This window comes from Malaclemys terrapin, chromosome 12 (assembly GCF_027887155.1).
Source record: "Malaclemys terrapin pileata isolate rMalTer1 chromosome 12, rMalTer1.hap1, whole genome shotgun sequence".
NCBI lineage: Eukaryota > Metazoa > Chordata > Testudines > Emydidae > Malaclemys > Malaclemys terrapin.
Genome location: NC_071516.1, coordinates 36767090 through 36787567, shown reverse-complemented (window position 1 = coordinate 36787567; position 20478 = coordinate 36767090). Strand labels below are relative to the sequence as shown.

General features: G+C 44.3%; 1 protein-coding gene across 1 annotated transcript in view; it reads right to left on the bottom strand.

Annotated features, from left to right (window-relative positions):
• Window positions 1–308: 308 nt before the first annotated feature.
• Window positions 309–20478, bottom strand: part of LOC128845950 (olfactory receptor 10A7-like) — a 55897-nt gene continuing 35727 nt past the window's right edge. The window contains exons 2-3 of the mRNA XM_054045052.1: window positions 5065–5165; window positions 309–1196 (exon numbers count right to left, since the gene is read on the bottom strand). Coding sequence (XP_053901027.1) covers window positions 309–1196; window positions 5065–5165 — 989 coding nt within the window. The remainder of the gene's footprint in view (window positions 1197–5064; window positions 5166–20478) is intronic.

Here is a 20478-nt window from a genome sequence, read left to right as displayed (position 1 = left end):
AAAATCTGGCCCTACACGACTTTATTAAAAAGAATTTATACTCCTAAATTAGTTGGATGCATTTGAAATTCTTGTCATAAGTGACTCACCCTGGAAGTTTTTACTGGAGCAAGGAGTTGAATCCTTTCTTTTTTTTTAACCTCAGGATTGGGTGAGAACCATTGCATTACAGTTCCTCCAAACCACCAGATTATCCTTCCTCTCTGTCTTAGATTGGACATGTGAAATGCATTTCAAGTCAAGGGTAGCTCTGTGATTGACTTCAGTGGCTTCAGGATTGGGTCATAAATCAGCTGGAGGCAAAACCCTTATTGTAATGGGGACAACCTCTTCCCAGCCACCCTCCTCCGCAGTGCCCCCTTCACTTCCTTGTTCCTCAGGCTGTAGATGACGGGGTTCAGCATGGGGGTGACCACAGTATAGAAGAGGGACAGCAGCTTGTCATTCTCTGTCGTGTGGCTGGATCTGGGACTCAGATACATGACCATGCCAGAACCGTAAAAGAGAGTCACAACCACCAGGTGTGAGGAGCATGTGGAGAAGGCTCTGTGCCTGCTCCCCGGGGAGGACATTTTCAGGACAGTGGCGATGATGAGGGTGTAGGAGATGAGGATGAGGGTAAAGGGGATGGCGAGGAAGACCACGGTGACTGTGATGTTAGCCATCTCGTTGCGGGATGTGTCAGCGCAGACCAGCTGCAGCACCGGCGCCACGTCACAGAAGAAATGGTCGATTTTGTTGGGGCCACAGAATGGGGAGGTGAAGACCAAGGTGGTTTGGATGAAGGAGACGGGAATCCCGCTCAGCCAGGAACCGGCCACAAGCCAGACACAAGACCTCCTCTCCATGATGGCCACGTAGCGCAGAGGGTGGCATATGGCCACATAGCGGTCATAGGCCATGGCAGCCAGGAGATAGCACTCAGCAGAGCCCAGGAGAAGGAAAAAATACATCTGAGCTGCACAACCTGTGAAGGAGATGGTATTATCCCCAGTGAGGGAGATGGCCATCATCTTGGGCAGGGTGACTGAGCTGTAGCAAATCTCCAGGAAGGACAAGTTCCCAATGAAGAAATACATGGGGATGTGGAGGGAAGCGTCAGCTAGTGTGATGAGAACAATGAGGCTGTTTCCCAGCAGGGTGAGAGTGTAGATAGCAAAACACATTATTATCCCTTCGAGCGAATATCCATGGACCTAGTGGGACCCCTGGAGAAGACAGCTTGGGGCCACCAATATATACTTGTTGTTTTGGACTATGCTACTCGCTACCCAGAAGCCATCCCCCCTGTGGAACATGGCCTCTAAAACTATAGCCAAAGAGCTGGTGGGGATCTTTGCCTGAATGGGGCTATCGAAGGAGATATTAACCGACCAAGGAACCCCATTTATGTCGAAGCTAATGAAGGACCTCTGTACGCTGCTCCATATACATACCCTGAGAACTTCGGTCTACCATCCGCAGACTGATGGGTTGGTAGAAAGGTTTAACCGAACCCTCAAGGCTATGATAAGGAAGGTGGTAAGTCGGGACGGGAAGGATTGGGACACCCTACTACCCTACCTAATGTTCACTATCCGGGAGGTACCACAGGCCTCAACTGGGTTTTCCCCCTTCGAGTTATTATACGGGCGTCACCCCCGTGGCATACTAGATATCGCCAAAGAGATCTGGGAAGAGGAACCCAATAAGGGGAGAAATATAATAGAGCATGTAATGCAGATGCGAGACCGGATAGCCCGGGTTACCCCTATTGTACGGGAACATTTGGAGAAGGCACAGGAGGCCCAGCGAACCCATTACAATCGTCAGGCAAAAGTGCGACAGTTCCAACCAGGGGATTGGGTTATGGTGTTGGTACCCCCGGCAGAAAGCAAGCTTGTGGCCCAATGGCAGGGGCCCTATGAGGTGGTTGAACCCATGGGGGAAGTAACCTACAAGGTGTGGCAGCCAGGACGCAGAAAACAAGAACAGATTTATCACATTAGCCTTCTGAAACCCTGGCATGCACAAGAGGCATGCACAACGGTCCAAAAAGACCTAACCCAGGAAAACAAGCCTTCCAAACAGGTGGGAGTGTCTCCCGATTTAATACCAGACCAGAAGAATGAGGTGTCTGAGATGATCTTCTGGAACCAAGATGTGTTCTCGAGAAAACTGGGTCGAACAACCGAGACATATCACCACATTGTCACGAACCCTGGGGCCAGAGTAAAAATGAGGCCTTATCGGGTGCCAGCGGCAAAAAGGGAGGAAATAAAAGCAGAAGTAAAAAAAATGCTGGAGTTGGGGATCATCGAAGAACCCCACAGTCATTGGTCCAGCCCAATCGTGCTGGTGCCCAAACCTGATGGCACCACAAGATTTTGCAACGACTTCCGGCGACTAAACAAAGTATCCCAGTTCAACGCGTACCCCATACCTCGCATAGATGAGCTAGTGGACCGTCTGGGTAATGCCTGGTACTTGACTACCCTAGACCTGACAAAGGGGTACTGGCAGATTCCCCTGGCAGAAGATGCAAAGGAAAAGACTGCGTTCTCTACACCAGAGGGTCTTTTTCAATATACTGTCCTCCCTTTTGGACTAAATGGGGCCCCAGCTACCTTCCAGCGCTTCAAGGACAAGCTATTATGCCCGCATAACAGTTATGCTGCTGCCTACTTGGACGATGTGGTCATTCATACCCCAGACTGGGAAACCCACCTGGAGAAGGTGGAGGCAGTCCTCGATACCTTCAGGCGAGCTGGCCTTACAGCAAACCCTGCCAAATACGCTGTAGGGTTTACAGAGGCCAAATATCTTGGCTACATTGTGGGAAAATGTAGTAAAATCTAGTAAAACCCCAAGTGAACAAGTTAGAGGCCATCCAAAATTGGCCCCAACCAAGTCACAAGAAACAAGTCCGGGCGTTCCTAGGTGTGGTGGGGTATTACTGACGATTTATCCCCCACTTTGCCACAAGGGCAAGCCCCCTGACAGACCTGGTGAAAGCCCGTGGACCTGATCTGGTTAGATGGTCTGACGCAGCAGAGGAAGCATTCACAGACCTACGGACTGCCCTCTGCAGTAACCCCGTACTGATAGCCCCTGATTTCACCAAAGAGTTTATCCTGCAGATGGATGCATCCGAAGTAGGGTTGGGGGCCATTCTATCACAGATGGTCGGGGAGGAGGAACACCCAATTCTATACCTCAGTCGGAAACTCCTTCCAAGGGAACAAAAATATGCAGTGGTGGAGAGAGAATGCCTTGCTGTAAAATGGGCCATGGAAACATTGCGCTACTACCTGCTCAGGCACAGATTTGTCCTCATGACCGACCATGCCCCTCTTCAATGGATGCAGCGGAACAAGGAGAAGAACACAAGGGTGACCAGATGGTTCTTATCCCTCCAACCTTTCCAGCTCTGTCTGCAACACAGAGCAGGGAGCCGTCATGGCAACGCCGATGGCTTGTCACGTGTGCACTGTCTGGCGTCCCAAGCTGCCCAACCCCTTGGCATTGAGCAGGGGTGAGGGATATGTGACAGACCCAGACCAGTGGGGTACAGGAGTCTGGTAGAGGGCAAATATACTGGTCACTGGATGAGTACTTTTCTGTTCCCTGAGTGACCAGAGCAGGGGCTGCACTAGAGTAATCAGGAACCTGCTAGAACCAGTTAAGGCAGGCAGGCTAATTAGGACACCTGGAGCCAATTAAGAAGAAGCTGCTAGAATCAATTAAGGCAGGCTAATCAGTGCACCTGGGTTTTAAAAAGGAGCTCACTTCAGTTTGTGGTGTGAGTGTGAGGAGCTGGGAGCAAGAGGCGCAAGGAGCTGAGAGTGAGAGGGTGTGCTGCTGGAGGACTGAGGAGCACAAGCATTGTCAGACACCAGAGGAAGGTTCTGTGGTGAGAATAAGGAAGGTGTTTGGAGGAGGCCATGGGGAAGTAACCCAGGGAGTTGTAGCTGTCATGCAGCTGTTACAGGAGGCACTATAGACAGCTGTAGTCCACAGGGCCCTGGGCTGGAACCCGGAGTAGAGGGTGGGCCCGTGTTCCCCCCAAACCTCCCAATTGACCTGGACTGTGGGTTCTTCCAGAGGGGAAGGTCTCTGGGCTGTTCCACAACCCACATGGTTAATCTCTGAGGCAAGAAAATCCGCCAATAAGCAAAGGACCCACCAAGATAGAGGAGGAACTTTGTCACATCATATAACTACAACACTGTAAGTAACCAATGGACATCTTTCCTCTGCATTTTAATGTAAACAATTGCAATGATAGAAATCCCTAGAAATTTGTACTAAAAAAACCCCCCAGTTTCCAGTGCTTTGAAACCAAACTCTTTTACTAAAACTACATTTTAAAAAAATGTTGAGAGCAAAATGTGCTGGTCAAACAGGGAGAACACAATTTTGTATAAAACTGAACAATAAGCAACACAACACTGTTAACAAATTTGTTAAAAAAACCACATTGTGTTATTATTTGTTGTTTTTAAAACAAAATAGTTGTCCAAATTTGAACACTAGGTTGTGTTTTCAATTTTTTTTTAGTGTAAAATCTGAAATTCTCTGCTATGTAAGTAAAGACCCAATCCTACTCTCTACTAATTAGAAAATAATTAAATATTGTAAATACAAATATAAAATAACAGTTATATTATAACACACTGAGGCAATGGGTACTCATCCAATCTGGCAAAGGAGAATCCAAACTTCCAGTATATGTTATCATATTTTCTTACCTCTTTCTTTATTTTATTGGCTGGCTCATTTTGTGTAGCTGTAGATGGTCCAGGACTTTCATTATCTTCTCCACCAGTGCACCCTTCTCATTTTCAGAAAATAAATTGATCCACATCAGATTGAAATACTGAAAAACATAGTCCTCCTTTTTTACAGTTGTAAATAGCAGACTGTGTGTATGTTGCTAAGGTTACCTTGCAGTGAATGCACCATTTGCAGCTTGTTTTTTTTTCTATGCTCTATCCAACATATGCAGCTCAAAACATTACACATATATATAGCTTTTACTTAAATTACTTAAATTACATGAGTTATGTTGAGTTAAGGATTTACCAAGAGCTTGACTGAAGAATGCAGTTTCACCAGCTGACCACCTTTTGGCAGAGGTCCACATGCTGGGAACCCCTGGTCTATAGTATATATTGTAGGAGAACCTAGGGCAAAAATCAATCAACAATTATGAGAGAAGAACAAACAAAAGCAAGAGCACAGTGTGTGTGTCTCATTAAATGTTTGCATCATAAGTGAGTGCAACATGGTAGCTGTCACAAGCAGACTCCAAGCACTTTAGACCCCAATTCAGCACTATGCTTGAACATGTGTTTAATTTTAAGCATGTGAGAATTCCCACTGAGTCCCATAGCAATAAGAATATGCTTAAAAACTAGATTTGTGGAAAGGTACCTTGCTGAATTGGGGCCTTAAAGAACAACACACAGAGAAGGTCAATAGTGGGGTGAGGTGGATTAGGACCAGGATTCCATCCAGCCATAGGACCATCAACAAAGCAAAGAGCTTATGACATTTCTGGCTCAACAGGCTGCCAATGCTGTCCTCTTAGCAGATTCAAATACTCTCTGGCAGTAGGTAACCTCTGTATGTCCTTGGGCATTCGCTCAGCGTAGGCACTGGATCCATGTTTCCTGTCTTAATCCAGTCCTGGTTACAGAGCTATATACACCAGAGCTACTATGGGACTTTTTCCAGTCAAGGAGCAAGGACCTTATCCTCAGCATGACAAGTGATGTGCCACATTCTCCATCTCTTTGAATCTTAGAAACTGTGTTAGTGAGCTGACCAAATCCCACTGGAATTCAGTCAGAATCAGGCACTAATTCCCTCCAGGTCTCTTGAAAATACCAGCCTAGCCCAAGATCAGATGCCTTTCTGAATAACGCATTCAAGTTCAACCATAATTTGCTGGGCTGCATGCAGGAATCACTGTATGAAGTTCACTGCCCTGTGTTATGCCGAAGGTCAGATGAAATGGGACCTTAAAATATATTATGGATTTTGCAGACTTTTATTCATTGTCTTCAATGGGTCCTGCTCACCTGGGAAAGCGCCACTCAGGAAAGGATGGAAGGATTTGCAGAAAAGGGGTCTTAAGTAATGGCATCAGAACTATATGCTAACGGTGTGATTCAGCAAAGCATTGGACTCTTACGGGCCATTGTTTCTCAGCTCCTTGCTTCTAAAACAAGAATTACATGGTAACAATGAGACCACTAATCTGGGGTTCCTCCGTTTAATTTCAGCCAATCTGGATCTTTTTCTCTAAAAGTGCTGAGCACCGACCACCCCAGCCACGTCTACTAAGCGTACTCAGTAAAAACAAAACAAAACAAACCAGTCAAAAGCTCACAAATGGGGCATAAAAAAGAAGAGGAACTCAAATTTAGTGGACACTTTGGTAAAAATTGGCTTTCGGGCTTGATTTGGAAAAATTGGGAAATGTCACCCCAAGACAGATAAGGCCAAGAGACCTATCATCTGCGTGAGTGCTCTCTAAGAAACTCGGAAGTGGACAGCTGTGCAGTGAGCCATATAATCGTGACTCTTAATTTTATTTCAAAGTCCCAAGCACAATGTGGAGAAAAGCTCTTTGTGTTAAACATTCAAACACTTTAAAATAAGGAGTGAGAAAGCTCATAGTGCACATCTCTGGATCCAGTAAGGGAGTCTTCCAGCAAAAAAAGACAGATATGGCTTGACATCTTGACATAATCAAATTTCTAAAGTAGACATTACTAAAATAAAATAAATTAAAATAAAACTTTTCTAAAGGGAAAGCAACAACCAAAAATTGTTCAGGGTTTCTGTATATAACAACTCCCCATCTTTCCTGTCTTTTCCAACAGACACACACACACACACACACACACACACACACACGATTCAAGATTTTGGGTAACCATTCTGGGAGGAAGAAATATGGATGAAATCAAATGTGTTCACAAGTGATGCAAGTGGAAAACTTGCAATTGAACATTTTATTTTATTGCACACACCTGGGTCCCCACCAAAGAAAGGACGAGCTTCCCAAAATTTAGACTGTAAAATACTTACGAAAATATCGGGTGAAAGAACAGTGCATCAGGCAAAATCTTGAGCCACGGTTCTGCGGCACCAAGAATATGTATCTCCTTTCCACATCCCCATTAACAAAGTTCCACTACAGCAGGCCAGCAAGCAACCTCTGATTGGGCCAGGGCCCAACATTTGCACAGGGGTGTTTCACTGAGTCAATCATTGTCCTCTGCCCAGGACACAAGAGATGAAAAGGAAGAGTAGCTCACCATGGGAACAATTTTCCAAGGGGTGTGGTGGATTTTCCATCAGTTGGAGTCTTTAAGTCAAGACTGGATGTTTCTTCCTAGAAGATACAACTAGAAGTGATGCGCTTAATGCAGGAATCATGGAGTGAGAATCTCTGTCCTGTGTTGTGCACAGGTTTGGCAGAACTCATTTCTCTTAATAATTCTGATGGATGATATCAATGCTTTTTAAATCATTTTTTTAGATTTTTATTGATTTAAATTTTCACAGTTGTGTGAAATTGGGGGCGGAGGAGGAGAGTATTTAGTGACAGTAGACATTGAGGTTCAAAAAGCTAAAGCTTTATTAACCATTAAAACACAATTTGTCAACATCCCATATCAAAATGTACAATAAATATCCTTCAATCAACAAATCATACCTGTTTTTACTATTATTTTGCTTGTAACAAGCCTAATTCAAAAGTCTTAATCACTGGATTTTGACACTAATAATTTTAAGCACCATTTTTTCCTTTGCATATCCATAAATTTCAGTTATTATCGATGAAAATATTTTTCTAAGTTTATATATGTGCAGTGAAATTGATGTTTACAGTTCTGTCTTCTGAATATAGCACTGGATGGTGCATCATCATTAGACCTGGTTGAAATGTCCAGCTTTCCATTTAAAAACACTGATTCAATGCAACTGATGTGTTTTGTGAGGATCTTTTGATTTAGTTGAATTTTTTGATGGGGAATTATTGAAATGTTTTGTTTTGGCTTTATTATAATATAATATAATGATAGTCAAAACGAGACTTGAGTTCTCAATGACACTATTCCTAGGCCAGAACAAAAGGGATTCTGCCATTATGGAGACAGCTTATGACAGAGTCAAACATCTTGCTCTGCACAGACAGCAGTGCGGGGGAAGGACTGCCTCCTGGATTATGCCTTATGTCCCTTACAGGTCATGTTTCAGGATTTCAGCTGGCTGCCTGCAGGGGTTAGGAAGGGATTTTTTTCTACCCTATTTTTTTTTTTTTTTAATCTCCTTCCCCTGAAGCATCAGGGATGGCCAGGGCTGGAGATGGGACATTGGCGGAGAGGCTTGGGGCTCTGAGGTGGCACCGAGCATTTTCTCTCTCTCTCAGGTGCTGGCCTGGATGATTCTTGCTCACATGACCAGAGTCTAACTGATCGGATGTGTGGGGTCAGGGAGCATTTTCCCCCTGCTCAGACTGGCAGTGACCTTGGTGTGTGTGGGGGTCACTTTCCTCTGCAGGGTGTGTGTGCGGGTCACTTGCCAGGATTATCTGGGTGTCTCTCACTTAACCATTTCCCTGCCATTGCGGGGGCCTCAGGCACCAGAACACCTTGGTCCCTCCTGCTCACTGCCTGTGGCACATCACAGCCCCGTCTCCTGAGGGCTGTGATACTTCGGTCTCCTTTGGGTTGTGGGGTTCGGTGTCAAGGTGCTGGTGGGGCGGGGCGGGGGGGGGGTGGCGGTGGCCTGTGCTGTACAGGGCATTGGACGAGATGATCTGGTGATCCCTTCTGGCCTGACACTCTATTGGTTCATCTGCACGGCAGTAGAAATCCCATGGTGCCAAGTCTCAGCGCCTGGGTAGTTGACTGGGGGTGGCAGGGCTCAGGCTGAGGGGCTCAACATAGCTGTGTAGATGTCTGGGCTTGGGCTGCAGCATGGGCTGAGACCCACCTCCACTGCAGGGTTTCAGAGCCTGGGCTCCAGCCCAAACATCTACACTGCCATTTTCAGCCCTGTGGCCCAAATCCCCACAAGCCCAGGTCAGCTGACTTGGGCCATCCCCAGCCTTGCTGTGGGTCTTTTATTTCAATGTAGATGTGCCCCCTGAATCCCAATGTCTGGGTGTGGGTTTCACTGGCTGGCACAGCACTAGAAGTGAGGTGTTGCAATTCCTAGGTCCCTTTGGAGATCCAGCCCCGAGTCACTATTTTACATGCTGACTTTGTTTCAGTCTATGAATTCACCAAAATCTTATTAACCACCAACCTTCAACAAGGAAAATACAGCTCGATTTTATTCTGAACACAGAGATCCTGGTTCTGATGGAACTTACAGTTTCAAATCTTTGCACATTCTCAAATGTTATGAGCTCACAATACCAAAGACATAGCATGAAATATGGGGCTACACAACATCTGAGCATTACCCTGTAAATCAGCTGCACTCATCATTAATTTGTCTTTCAAAAAATACCTTGTCCTTTCTGAATTCTTGTCAAGTCTACACATTTACTGACATTTTTTTCTCAGAGCCTCTTTCACCTCTTTATTTCTCAGGCTGTATATAAAGGGATTGGCCATAGGAGTCAGAATTGTGTAGAAGAGAGAGAACACTTTGCTGAGGTCTCTGAGTGTCTTGGTTTTTGGTAGCAGATACACAATGCTCAGGGTCCCATAGAAAATCGTCACTACAATGAGGTGAGAAGAGCAGGTGGAAAAGGCCTTTTGCCTCCCGGTGGTGGAAGGTATTCGCAGGACGGTGCAGATGATACAAATATAGGATGTCACAGTCAAAGCAAATGGCGGCAGTGTCAATAAAGCAGCTACAATGGTAATTAAAAACTCCACCTGGTAGATGTCATTGTGGTAGAGATTTATTATTTGTTTAAATTCACAGAAGAAATGGTCAATTTCATTGGGGCCGCAGAAAGTTAATTGTAACACCATACCCGCTACTATGGAACTAGCCAGTAACCCACTCACCCAAGACCCAGCTGCTAGCTGGAGGCAGAACCTGCCATTCATAAGGGTTGTATAATGCAGTGGTTTGCATATCGCTAGATACCTATCATAAGACATCGCTGCTAGGAGATAACACTCAGTAGCTGCAAGGAAACCAACAAAGTAACATTGTGCGATACAGCCACCAACAGAAATGGTTCTGTCCCCAGTCAGGAGACTGGCCAGCATGCTGGGCAGGACAGTGGAGGTGTAGCAGGTCTCCAAGCAGGACAAGTTCCCCAGGAAGAAGTACATGGGGGTGTGAAGGTGCTGGTCAACCACAACTACTGCCATGATGAGGATGTTCCCAGCCATGGTCACAATGTAGATCACTAGAAACAGCAGTAAGAGAAGGATCTGCAGTTTGGGGCTAGCCCCAAATCCCAGGAGGATGAACTCTGTGAGGAAGGTTTGATTTCCATGTTCCTTGTCTGCCATGGGGGAAATGAACCAAACCCTGCAATAGAACGAGAACAGCATTTACTAAACATCAATATCACATTATCAATTTAAATGCTTTAATGTTGGAAGGCTCCCTCTCCTTCAGGCCACCAGCCCAAATACTGGGCTGAACACACAGGCAGATGGGCGAGAGTCATACAATGGGGGCTGACGACATTGGAGTGTGAGTGAGAAAGACAGACACAGAAATCCACTGCTAAGGCAAGCTCAGATTTGTACAAAGAACCTAATTTATCTGACTAACAACAGACTAAGCCTTGCTTCCTTGATTCCACTCCACAGAGCTTGCACTAGTGGTTTGCAGTGAGTAAACCAGTTCACCATGAGGCATCTGTCAATTGAAGTGTAGGCACTGGATTCCCTGAATTCAGCAAGACTCGTTTGGGCTGGTAAAACACCCCACAATTTTGCTGGCTGAGAATTGGCTTGGTTTGGAATTCAGAAGGTTCCCTTGTCCTCAACAGAAACCAACGCTCGATGAATGTGGTTGTGCCAGTGTAAACCGTCACCTCCTAAGTCTTTTTAGATAGTCATTATTTGATATCATTTGTGCTGTACCATGTAGATCAGTTTTTTATGCTGCTTTGTGATCTTCACATACTAACTTTTGGATTTCTCTGACAAAGGGCTTCTAACAATGACTAATGAGCACCCTGCCCTGCTTGCTCAGGTCTCATTCGGCAGAGTTGGGGAAAGTGAACAGGCTTAGCTAAGCCGACATAAACTCAGCCCTGTTCCTAGTCACGGGGATGCTCTAGGGTTTGTCTACAGGGAGATTTACACAGGTATAATAATACCAGTGCAACTCCTCATCAGAACCCCTTTATCCCAACTAAGATTGCCTTTTTCCAATGTAGACTATGTCACTTTCAAAGCAATGTAAATGGAGCCATAAAATAGGACTCAATCCAGAATAAGTGCGTCCATGCAGAGTTTTATCAGTATAACTATTATGGTATATTTACATTGGCATATTTTCCTATATAGCGTCCCAAGCTGAAACTAGTTTGTGGTGAAAGATCCTTACTCCTTGCTTTTGGTTTTGTCCTCAGTAGGAGGCCAGTACCAGGTCACTGGACTGGACTGGGAGGGAAGACACTTGCCCTAGCCACACTGTGGTTATTGTTTGGACTAGCAGATTGTGATCAGTGACTCTTCACCTGCACTCATTTTATCTCTTCTGCTGAGGTGATGCATTCTCTATTTGTGCCTCTTGTTACGTTCACGGCAGATACAGAAAGGTACTAGATTAAAACAAAGAATATTGTTCTTGAAAGTTTGAAGTGTACTTAATTTTTATTTTTAGAATTCAGAATAACACACAAGAACCACAAAACAGAGAGAGAGAGACAAAGCAGACTGATTCCTAATACAGAGAGAGGCACAATGGACCACCTTTCCTGCAAGATGGCCCTTTTCAGACTGACTCTGGTGATTGCATGCTTTACTACAGAGCCCTCTAGCCTGCAAGCAGGACCAGGAAACCACCTCCTACTGTTAAAGAGATAGCATTAGCTTGCAATTCCAATACAGTCCTCAATACACCACACCTCCCCCTCCTTGCTGTGTAGTGAATGAGACTGTTGTTTGTAGGACCCTTCCATCCTTCAGTCTAGAAGTTGGAAATTCCAGGAAGAATGAGGTAGGGGACTGCAGGGAGAGAAATTAGGATCTTGTAGTTAAGGCAAGTGAACATCATCCAGAAGAAATAGGTTCTATCCCTGCCTATGAGATGCTAGACTTTGGGAAGTAGTCACTACCTGTGTGATCCTTTTTCTCTTGGTGCCCAACTTGAGACACCGGGAGCTGATTACAGAGTGCTGAGCCTAACAACAGCAGCTGAAGTCAGTGGGAGCTGGGGCAGTTCAAAAACTCTGGCAAGAAGGCAAGGAGGCAGGCCAATCTAATTTCCTTCTTTAACAAAATTAGCAGCATAGTGGCTAGAGGAAAAACAGTAGACAGGATATAGCCCATAAGCAAATTAGGGAAATGTGGTCAAGACAAAATGACTTTATGGTGAGTGCACAATTGGTTGAAAGAGCATATTTTAAAAGTAGTTATCGATAGTTCGCTGTCAAATTGGGAGGGTGAATCTAGTGGGTCCTGCAGGATTCTGTCGTGTGTCTGGTACTATTCAATATTTTCATTAATGACTTGGATAATGGAGTGGAGAATATGTATAAAATTTGCAGATGACACCATGCTGGAAGGGATTGCCAGAGGACAGGATAAGAATTCAAAACAATCTTGACAAATAAGAGAACTGGTCTGAAATCAACAAGATGCAATTCTATGAAGACAATTGCAAAGTACTACACTTAAGAAGGAAAAATCAAATGTACAACTAATAAATGGGAAGAAATGGCTAGGTGGTAACACTGCTGTAAAGGATCGGGGGTTAGAGTGCATCAGCAATTGAATATACAATGTGATTCCATTGCAAAAAGGTTGATACCATTCTGGGTCTTAACAGGAGTGTCATATGTAAGACACGGGAGGTAACTGACTTGCTATATTCAGCACTGGTGACGCCTCATATGGAGTACGGCGTCCAGTTCTGGGCACCACATATTAGGAAAGATGGGGATAAATAGGAGAGAGTCCAGAGGATAGCAACAAAAATGATAAAGGGTTTAGGAAACCTGACCTGTGAAGAAAGATGAAAAAAAATAGGGAATGTATAATCTTGAGAAAAGAAGACTGAGATAGGATGTGATAACAGTTTTCACATATTTTAAGGGATGTTCAAAAAAGGATGGGGATAAACTGTTCTCCATGTCCATTTAAGGTATAACAAGAGGTTATGGGCTTAGTTTGCAGCAAGAGAGATTTAGGTTAGTTATTAGGAAAATCTTTTTAACTACAAGGGGAGTTAAGCTCTGGAATAGGCTTCCGAGGGAATCCCTGTCACTGGAGGTTTTTAAGAACAGGTTGGACAAACCCCTGTCAGGGATGGGCTAGATTTCTTTGGTTCTGACTCAGCACAGGGGGCTGGAGTTGATGACTTCCAACCCTACATTTCTATGATTCTATTTAAAATTTTCCTTCCAAATCAACATTTTCTGAAGAAAGTGAGTTTCGGAAAATTTCTGACCAATTCTAGTCCTTATCTTTATTCCCCGAGAGTTCAGTGGATCAACAGAGTCTTGCAGTTCCCCGACTCAGATAAACTGAAAGAGTTTGCTGCTTGCTTTTAACTCAGAGCACATGTACTTCAAATTCCCTCTGGCAGTCGAACCTCTTCACTGCCACTGCCTCCATTTTCCCCCAGCCCTCCGTCAAACCAACTTGCAGTGTTGGTGCCTTTGAATTATCTCCCCCTTCCCCCCTGTTATGAGGTCTTCTCTATTAACCTGAAATGAGGGTTTCACTCAGAGCGAGAATCTCCCAGTAAACCCCTCCTGGTCCTCTCATTACCTCTCGAGAGTTTGCTCCTACCCCTCACTGCTGCTAGGGAGAGTTCCTGTCCCACTCCTCTCTGACTCTGGGTCCCCCTAAAGCCCTGTCCTCTTTCCCTGGGTGTCAGGCCCAGCTCTCTGACAGCTCCCCACATCTCTCTGAGCAGGGGAGCTCACCTGGCTCCCTCTTTTAGGAAGTCCCATCCCTGAACTACAATCTTGTCACCCAAACCTAAACTCATCGGCTGGGTTCAGAGGACAAGACAGAGGTGGGGGCAGAGCCCATCTCCCTCCAAAGACCAGTCCACCCTGTGCCATCCTGCTAATTTTCTCCTTACATTTTCCATATCCTTATTATGCTCCTTTCTATCTGCTTCACTTTGTTTGGATTCTAGCTGGTCTGAACCGTCCGTAGCTCCACTGGGGTGAATGAGCCAGCCCCCAGCTGGTGTGAATTGGCCATAGCGCCATAGGGAGTGAATGAACCAGATTCCCAGATAGGATTAATGGCCCATAGCTCTGCTGGCCTCAGTGGGCCAGACCCCAGCTGGTGTGAATCAGCCATAGCTCTACTGGAAGCAGTGGTCCAGATCCCTGGCTGAGGACCGTTCACAAGATGTATCTCAATTTCCCTGTTCTGAAATGGTGCTATTAAAACCATCACTGCTGTGGGCAGAGGAGGTTAAAACTGCTAATATTCACAGAGCACATTCATGCCCCTGTCTGGAAGGGGGGATAGAAACACAGTCAAGAAGATGGTGCTCACCTGTGACCATACAACAGCTGAAGCTTGAAGTGATGAGCTCTTGTTTCTTAGGGTTTGGCTGCCAGGATTCAGGATCCTCAGCTGAAGTTCTTGTCTCTTCTCACTCTGCAAAATCTGGATTTTTTCAGCAAAGAGACCTGCATCTACCTGAATGGATGAGCAGCTGCCGTGATCTGGGTTAGAACATGTTCTTCCCCCTCTATTTACACAGTCTAGAGTTCACCTCATACTTGTATCCTATTCCGTGGCAGCCTGTGTCTCTCTTGATTCCACCTCCGAAGGGGCTGAGTCTGGGGAGTTAGTGCTGTGTTTTCTGTGCAGATGGTACAAACAAATATCCTGATGCAACCAACCTCCCACGCCCAGATGAATCGCCTTTCTGCTTCCAGCCATAGGTGGTCATTGCTCTGCAGGGCTGAACTGTAATGCAGCGCCCAGGGAGTGCATGGCCCTGCAGACATTGACTCTACTGAGAAGTCTTTACTCATGTCAGATGTCCCATTGCCTTCAATGGAAATATTCCATAAGTAACAATGGCCAAGTAGAGTCCAGCTGGACTAATGGACACAATTGCAGATGTGGAGATTTTCAGTGCTTAAGTTCACTCACAAATTCACCCAAAGGTAGTTGTAGTAGTGAGAGGAAGCCTGGAGCACGGGGCCTGGTGCAAGACTTTAGGCCTGAATCACAGTCAGCCCATACTAGGAGCCAAAGTCAGGCCCTGTCATAGAACAGACGCTTGCTTCTGACGTCACTCTCCGGTGCATGAACTTGGCAAAGGTACAGCTGGCATTGCTAAACACAGGCACTCCTAAGTACTCGGTACTGGGTGTTCATGTAAACACATTCCTGGGGATGGTGCAGGAACACTCTGGCCCCGAGGAAGGCAAGGATGGAAGGACAGAATAATGACTGGGAATGTTTTGTTCGAACCCGCAGGTACAAGATGTAGGGTCAGTAACTACCCATTTCAGGAGTGTGATACATAATTGTTAGTATCAATGTATAAAAGAGAAGACATAGGAGGGGCACCTTTGTCCAGCTGAGGGGGCAGCAGATACTCCCGCTGCTGACTGAGCTGGTCCATGTGTTTGTGTCCCTGCAGCTCCTACAGGGCACTAGGACCATGCTTCATCGGCAATAAACCAGGCTGAGCACCTTCGCCATCGAATCGAGCCTGTGATCTTTGTGGGTAGTACTATCGAGGTCTGCTGAGCCGAGTGTCTGCGCAGGGCTGGGACAGCAAATGGAGCGAGCACACACACACCAACTGATAACAGGAGTCATTTCTGTTTGTTCCCCCCCCCAAATATTTATTTTGATGAAAATGGATTTTTTATCATAAAAAATAAATAAAAGTGTTATGGGGCATTGTCATGTTTTTTTTTCATTAAAATAAAACTGATTTTATGTTTGTTTGTGTTTTGTTTTCAAAAACTACAAAAAATAGTTTAGGTGTTTTTTTCCATCCGCTCATTTAAGTGGGTTTTTTTTTTCATCCCCTCCTTTTCCAATGAAAAAAGGGTAAAAACACTAGAAATCTTCCATGAAAAAATTCTAAAATTAAATGATTTTGTGTGTGTATGAAACAAGTTCTTTCTTTCTTTCTTTCTTTCTTTCTTTCTTTCTTTCTTTCTTTCTTTCTTTCTTTCTTTCTTTCTTTCTTTCACACTTAAATGATTTTATTTTTACTTTAGAAATGACAAAGAAACCATTTTTTCTGGGTTTTTTTTCTCCCCCACCCTTCTTTTCCATTCAAGAGGGAAAAGAAATAAGGAAAAACAATCCTCTAAATCCAAAAAAACAAAAACAAATGTTTTTTGTTTAATCAAAAAACTTGACAATATATTTTTTAAAAAAGAAGATTTAATTTGATTTTTCCCTTTGGAAAATACAGAGCAATTTTGACCAGATCTAGATGGTGCCGTGAAGCTTTCATAGCTGTCAATTTGTTTGTGGCCAAAACTCCCACCCTGGCATTCCCAGCAGGACAAGTTCAGCTGGACATTAATGACCTGAATTCTAATCATGATTTCCTTTCAAAATGCATGAAGAAGAACAACATTAAAAATGTATACATGCACCGTTTAGGAAAATGGAGCCCATTTTTATTTAATATTAAGAATTTGGTAGCAGAGAAATATTAACACGTTACAGGAAGAATGCACAGAAACTTTCCTTTGAATTTAATGATCCTTGACATAACATCATCCCATTCTATCACTTTGGCTTGAAAATGCTCAGAATTTAATGGCCTTCTCTTGCATGATGTTTCATTGTCTGAATTTCCAACCAGCACCAAGAAAAATAGTAGAAAATTATAAGTCTCAAAGCTAGAACTCTTTGGAAAATGGTAAGGAAATTGTTGGTGAAAATTTTGAAATAACTTCCATTCTGCAGCTTTGCAAAAGAAGCGATTTTCATATATTTGAAACATCTTGGCAATGTTTTGGAACATTTTGGGGGTTTATTTCAGGGGTTTTTTTGTTTGTTTGTTTTTCCTCCTTTTTTTCCCTTTTCCCCTACCAACTTTTTTCTCCCTCACTTTTGTCCTCTTTCCATTTTGCCACAAAAATCAGGGTAAAGAGGGTGAAAAATGGGGAAGTGGAAGGAAAAGAAAAAAACAAGTAACCATCTAAACAATTAAAAAATCCAAACTGAATAATTTTCATTTTGGGGTGCCATCAAATAAAATGGAAAAATAATAAAAAAATATATTTTTTCTATACAAATTTCAAAAACAGCCGACCTTTCCATGAACAAAATAATATTGCATTTAAAAACTTCTACCTGCTCTGCCAAAATGTGAGCGGATGTCAGAAATACTCAGCATGTCATCATTTTTGCACATGTTGTTTCAACTGGCCAGAAACAGAGGAGACGTGGTGAAATCTGTACGCTGTTGAAGTTAAGGGGAGCTTTACTATGACATCAAAGGATATAACGCTTCTCTGCATGGACATTGTGTCTATGACTCAGTGAATCACCTCAGATCATCATCATTTCTTTTCAGCTGCAAGCAATTCGCCAGGGGCGTCTGAATTCTTGATGGGGCCACAAACTCACTGAGAGCTTTGCTCATTGCATCAACTTCCTTCTTTCTCAGACCATATATGAGAGGGTTATTCAGTGGGCCAGGATACCACAGAGCACAGAGCACCCTTTGTTCAGGTCTGCCAGTGGGTTGGATTTTGGTAGCAGGTACACAATGAGTATGGTCCCATAGAACACTGTTTACACAATGATCTGAGAATATCGGGTGGAAAAGGCCTTTTTTCTGCCAGGTGCAGAAGGAATTCTCAGGTGGGAGATGATCATATAAACATAGGTGGACAAGGTTAATAGAAATAGGGAGAGAGTTCAAAGAGAGACCAGGATTAAATCCAATAGCATGCTCAGGTTGGTGCCCCTGCACACTAGTTTTATGATTGGGGTGAAATCACAGAAGAAGGGGTTGATTTTGTTAGGGCCACAGGAAGTTCATTGTGACATCAAGGATGATATGATGATAGTAGCCAAACAGCCACTTATCCAAGACATGTCTGCTAGCTCGAGGCAGAGCCTACTGTTCATAATGGCTGCATAGCTTAGTGGTTTGCATATCTCTAAATACTGATTGTAAGACACTGCGGAGAAGAGACAACATTCTGTGTCTGAAAGTGAAGCAAAATAATAAATAAAACTGTGCAACACAGTCACTGACATAAATGGTCCTATCCCCAGTCAGGAGACCGGCCAGCATCCTGGGCAGGATGGTGAAGGTGTAGCAGGTCTCCAAGCAGGATAAGTTCCCAGGAAGAGGTGCATGGGGTTATTGAAGTGTCTTGGCATGGTGGCAAAAGGAAATGAGGACATTAAACATTGGTGCCTTTGATGTTTCTAAGATCTAGGGATGGTGTCCCTAGCCTCTCTTTGCCAGAAGCTGGGAATGGGTGACTGCCTGATTTGGTCATTCCCTCTTGGGCACCTGGCATTGGCTAATGTCGGAAGACAGGATATTGGGCTAGATGGACCTTTGGTCTGACCCAGTATGGCCTTCCTTATGTTCTTATCTTTGATTTCCCTCTCAGTCATTCCTCCATGCACACAATAACAGCTCCTCTCCCCTATCTTTACCTGCACGGAGCCCCTCCAAAAAAAATAAAAAAATAGAAAACTTGGGTATACAACTTTATGCGTGACCAAGTATTCATGGTTTGAGGGAGGGTAAGGCAGCTGTGATTAATTTTTTGAACGGAGTCCATGTTCTCAATCCTAAATAGTATGGCACTGCGTAGTTGAGGTGCTAATATTGGAACTAATCCTTGACCAAATATGAACTTTGGGTGGGATCTCCAAAGAGCCTAAAGGAGATAGGCACCCATATCCAAATATGATTTGGGTGCTTCATTCCCTTTGCTTCCTTCCTTTGCAAATCCCAGTCTTCCTTTTTGCCACACACCAAGGCTATCATGGATTTGGAAGTACTGGCCATTACTGGAGCTCAAGAAAATGTGTTCAATGAAGTGTGAAAAAGAGCAGAGTTAAGAAGATCTAAAGCCATGCAGAATTGGTCAGTGGTTTGTGCAGATGGACATACATGCCCATTTGTGTGTGTACACACATCAATGAATGTAAACCTTCTGGCATAGTCAATATAACCATTGCATTTATGCATCACCGTATATTGTCCAGTCCAGTTCAAAGTTTTTAATAAGTACAGTCAAGTACCAAAACTTTAATGTAGTCTCACTTCAACCCATTGCCATTAAGCTTTGGTGTCTCCAAAGCTTTGTTTTTAATAATGCTCGCTGTGACTTGACTTGTTTTTTCCCCTAGTGTAATTGCATTTAGTGAAATAGCCTAATGAGTCTCTGGGGAGAAAGCTTTCACATCATGATGAAGCACTAGTTTACCTTTTGGAGTGATGACAGTGGGCCAGATTGCCAGCTGGTTTACACTGACATAACATCATCTGTGTCAATGGGCCAGATCCCCAGCTGGAATAAACCAATATATCTGCACTGGAGTCGGTAGACAACATGCTCTTCTGATGTAAATTGATGTAGCTCCACTGAATCAGTGGGCCCGACCCCCAACTGGTGGAGAGGATCCGTAGCTCCATTGGAGACAATGGGCCAGATCCCCAGCTTATGCAAATTGGTGTAGCCCCATTAAAGTAAAGAGAGCTACGGGTTTACTAGAACTGAGAGTCTACCCCTATAGTGCCCCCTTTTCTTATCCCTTATTTCCTACAGCCATGTAGAGGTCTGTATATAGTATAGCTACCCCTTTTCCCACCCCAGAGCTTCTGCCAACATCTGGGCACCATTTTGCAAAAGTAGCTGCTCCTTTCTCATATCAGTCGTGCAGTACAGTATACATGCTAAATTCTCATCTGTAAATCTATGCAGTCATGCAGCAGCATTTAGGCAGCATGGCTGCCATGTTTCCTTCCTTCCCAGGCTAATGCCGGCAGGTGTGGTGGACCAGACACTGGAAAAATGAATTTGTTTCCTGGATCTGCCACCTATCTGCTGTGTGGCCTGGCAGGAAATGAGAGGAAGGGGATGTCCAGTGTTCTCCATCCTCATGCTAGTGGGCTTGGGATCACAGACAGTGCCCCTTTGGGGTGAAGCCCGAATTTTTCATCTCATGACTATGGCTACTGTTTGAGGCGCAAGAGATTGGTGTCCCTCCACAAGTTTGTATCTATCTAAATACTCCATGGATGGAAAAAACTTGTCCCCAGACCCTGTCTGTCACCATCTGAACCCCCCTGAGGTCCACCACAGCCTGTGACTTTCTTTGAAAATGTGTTTTTAATGGC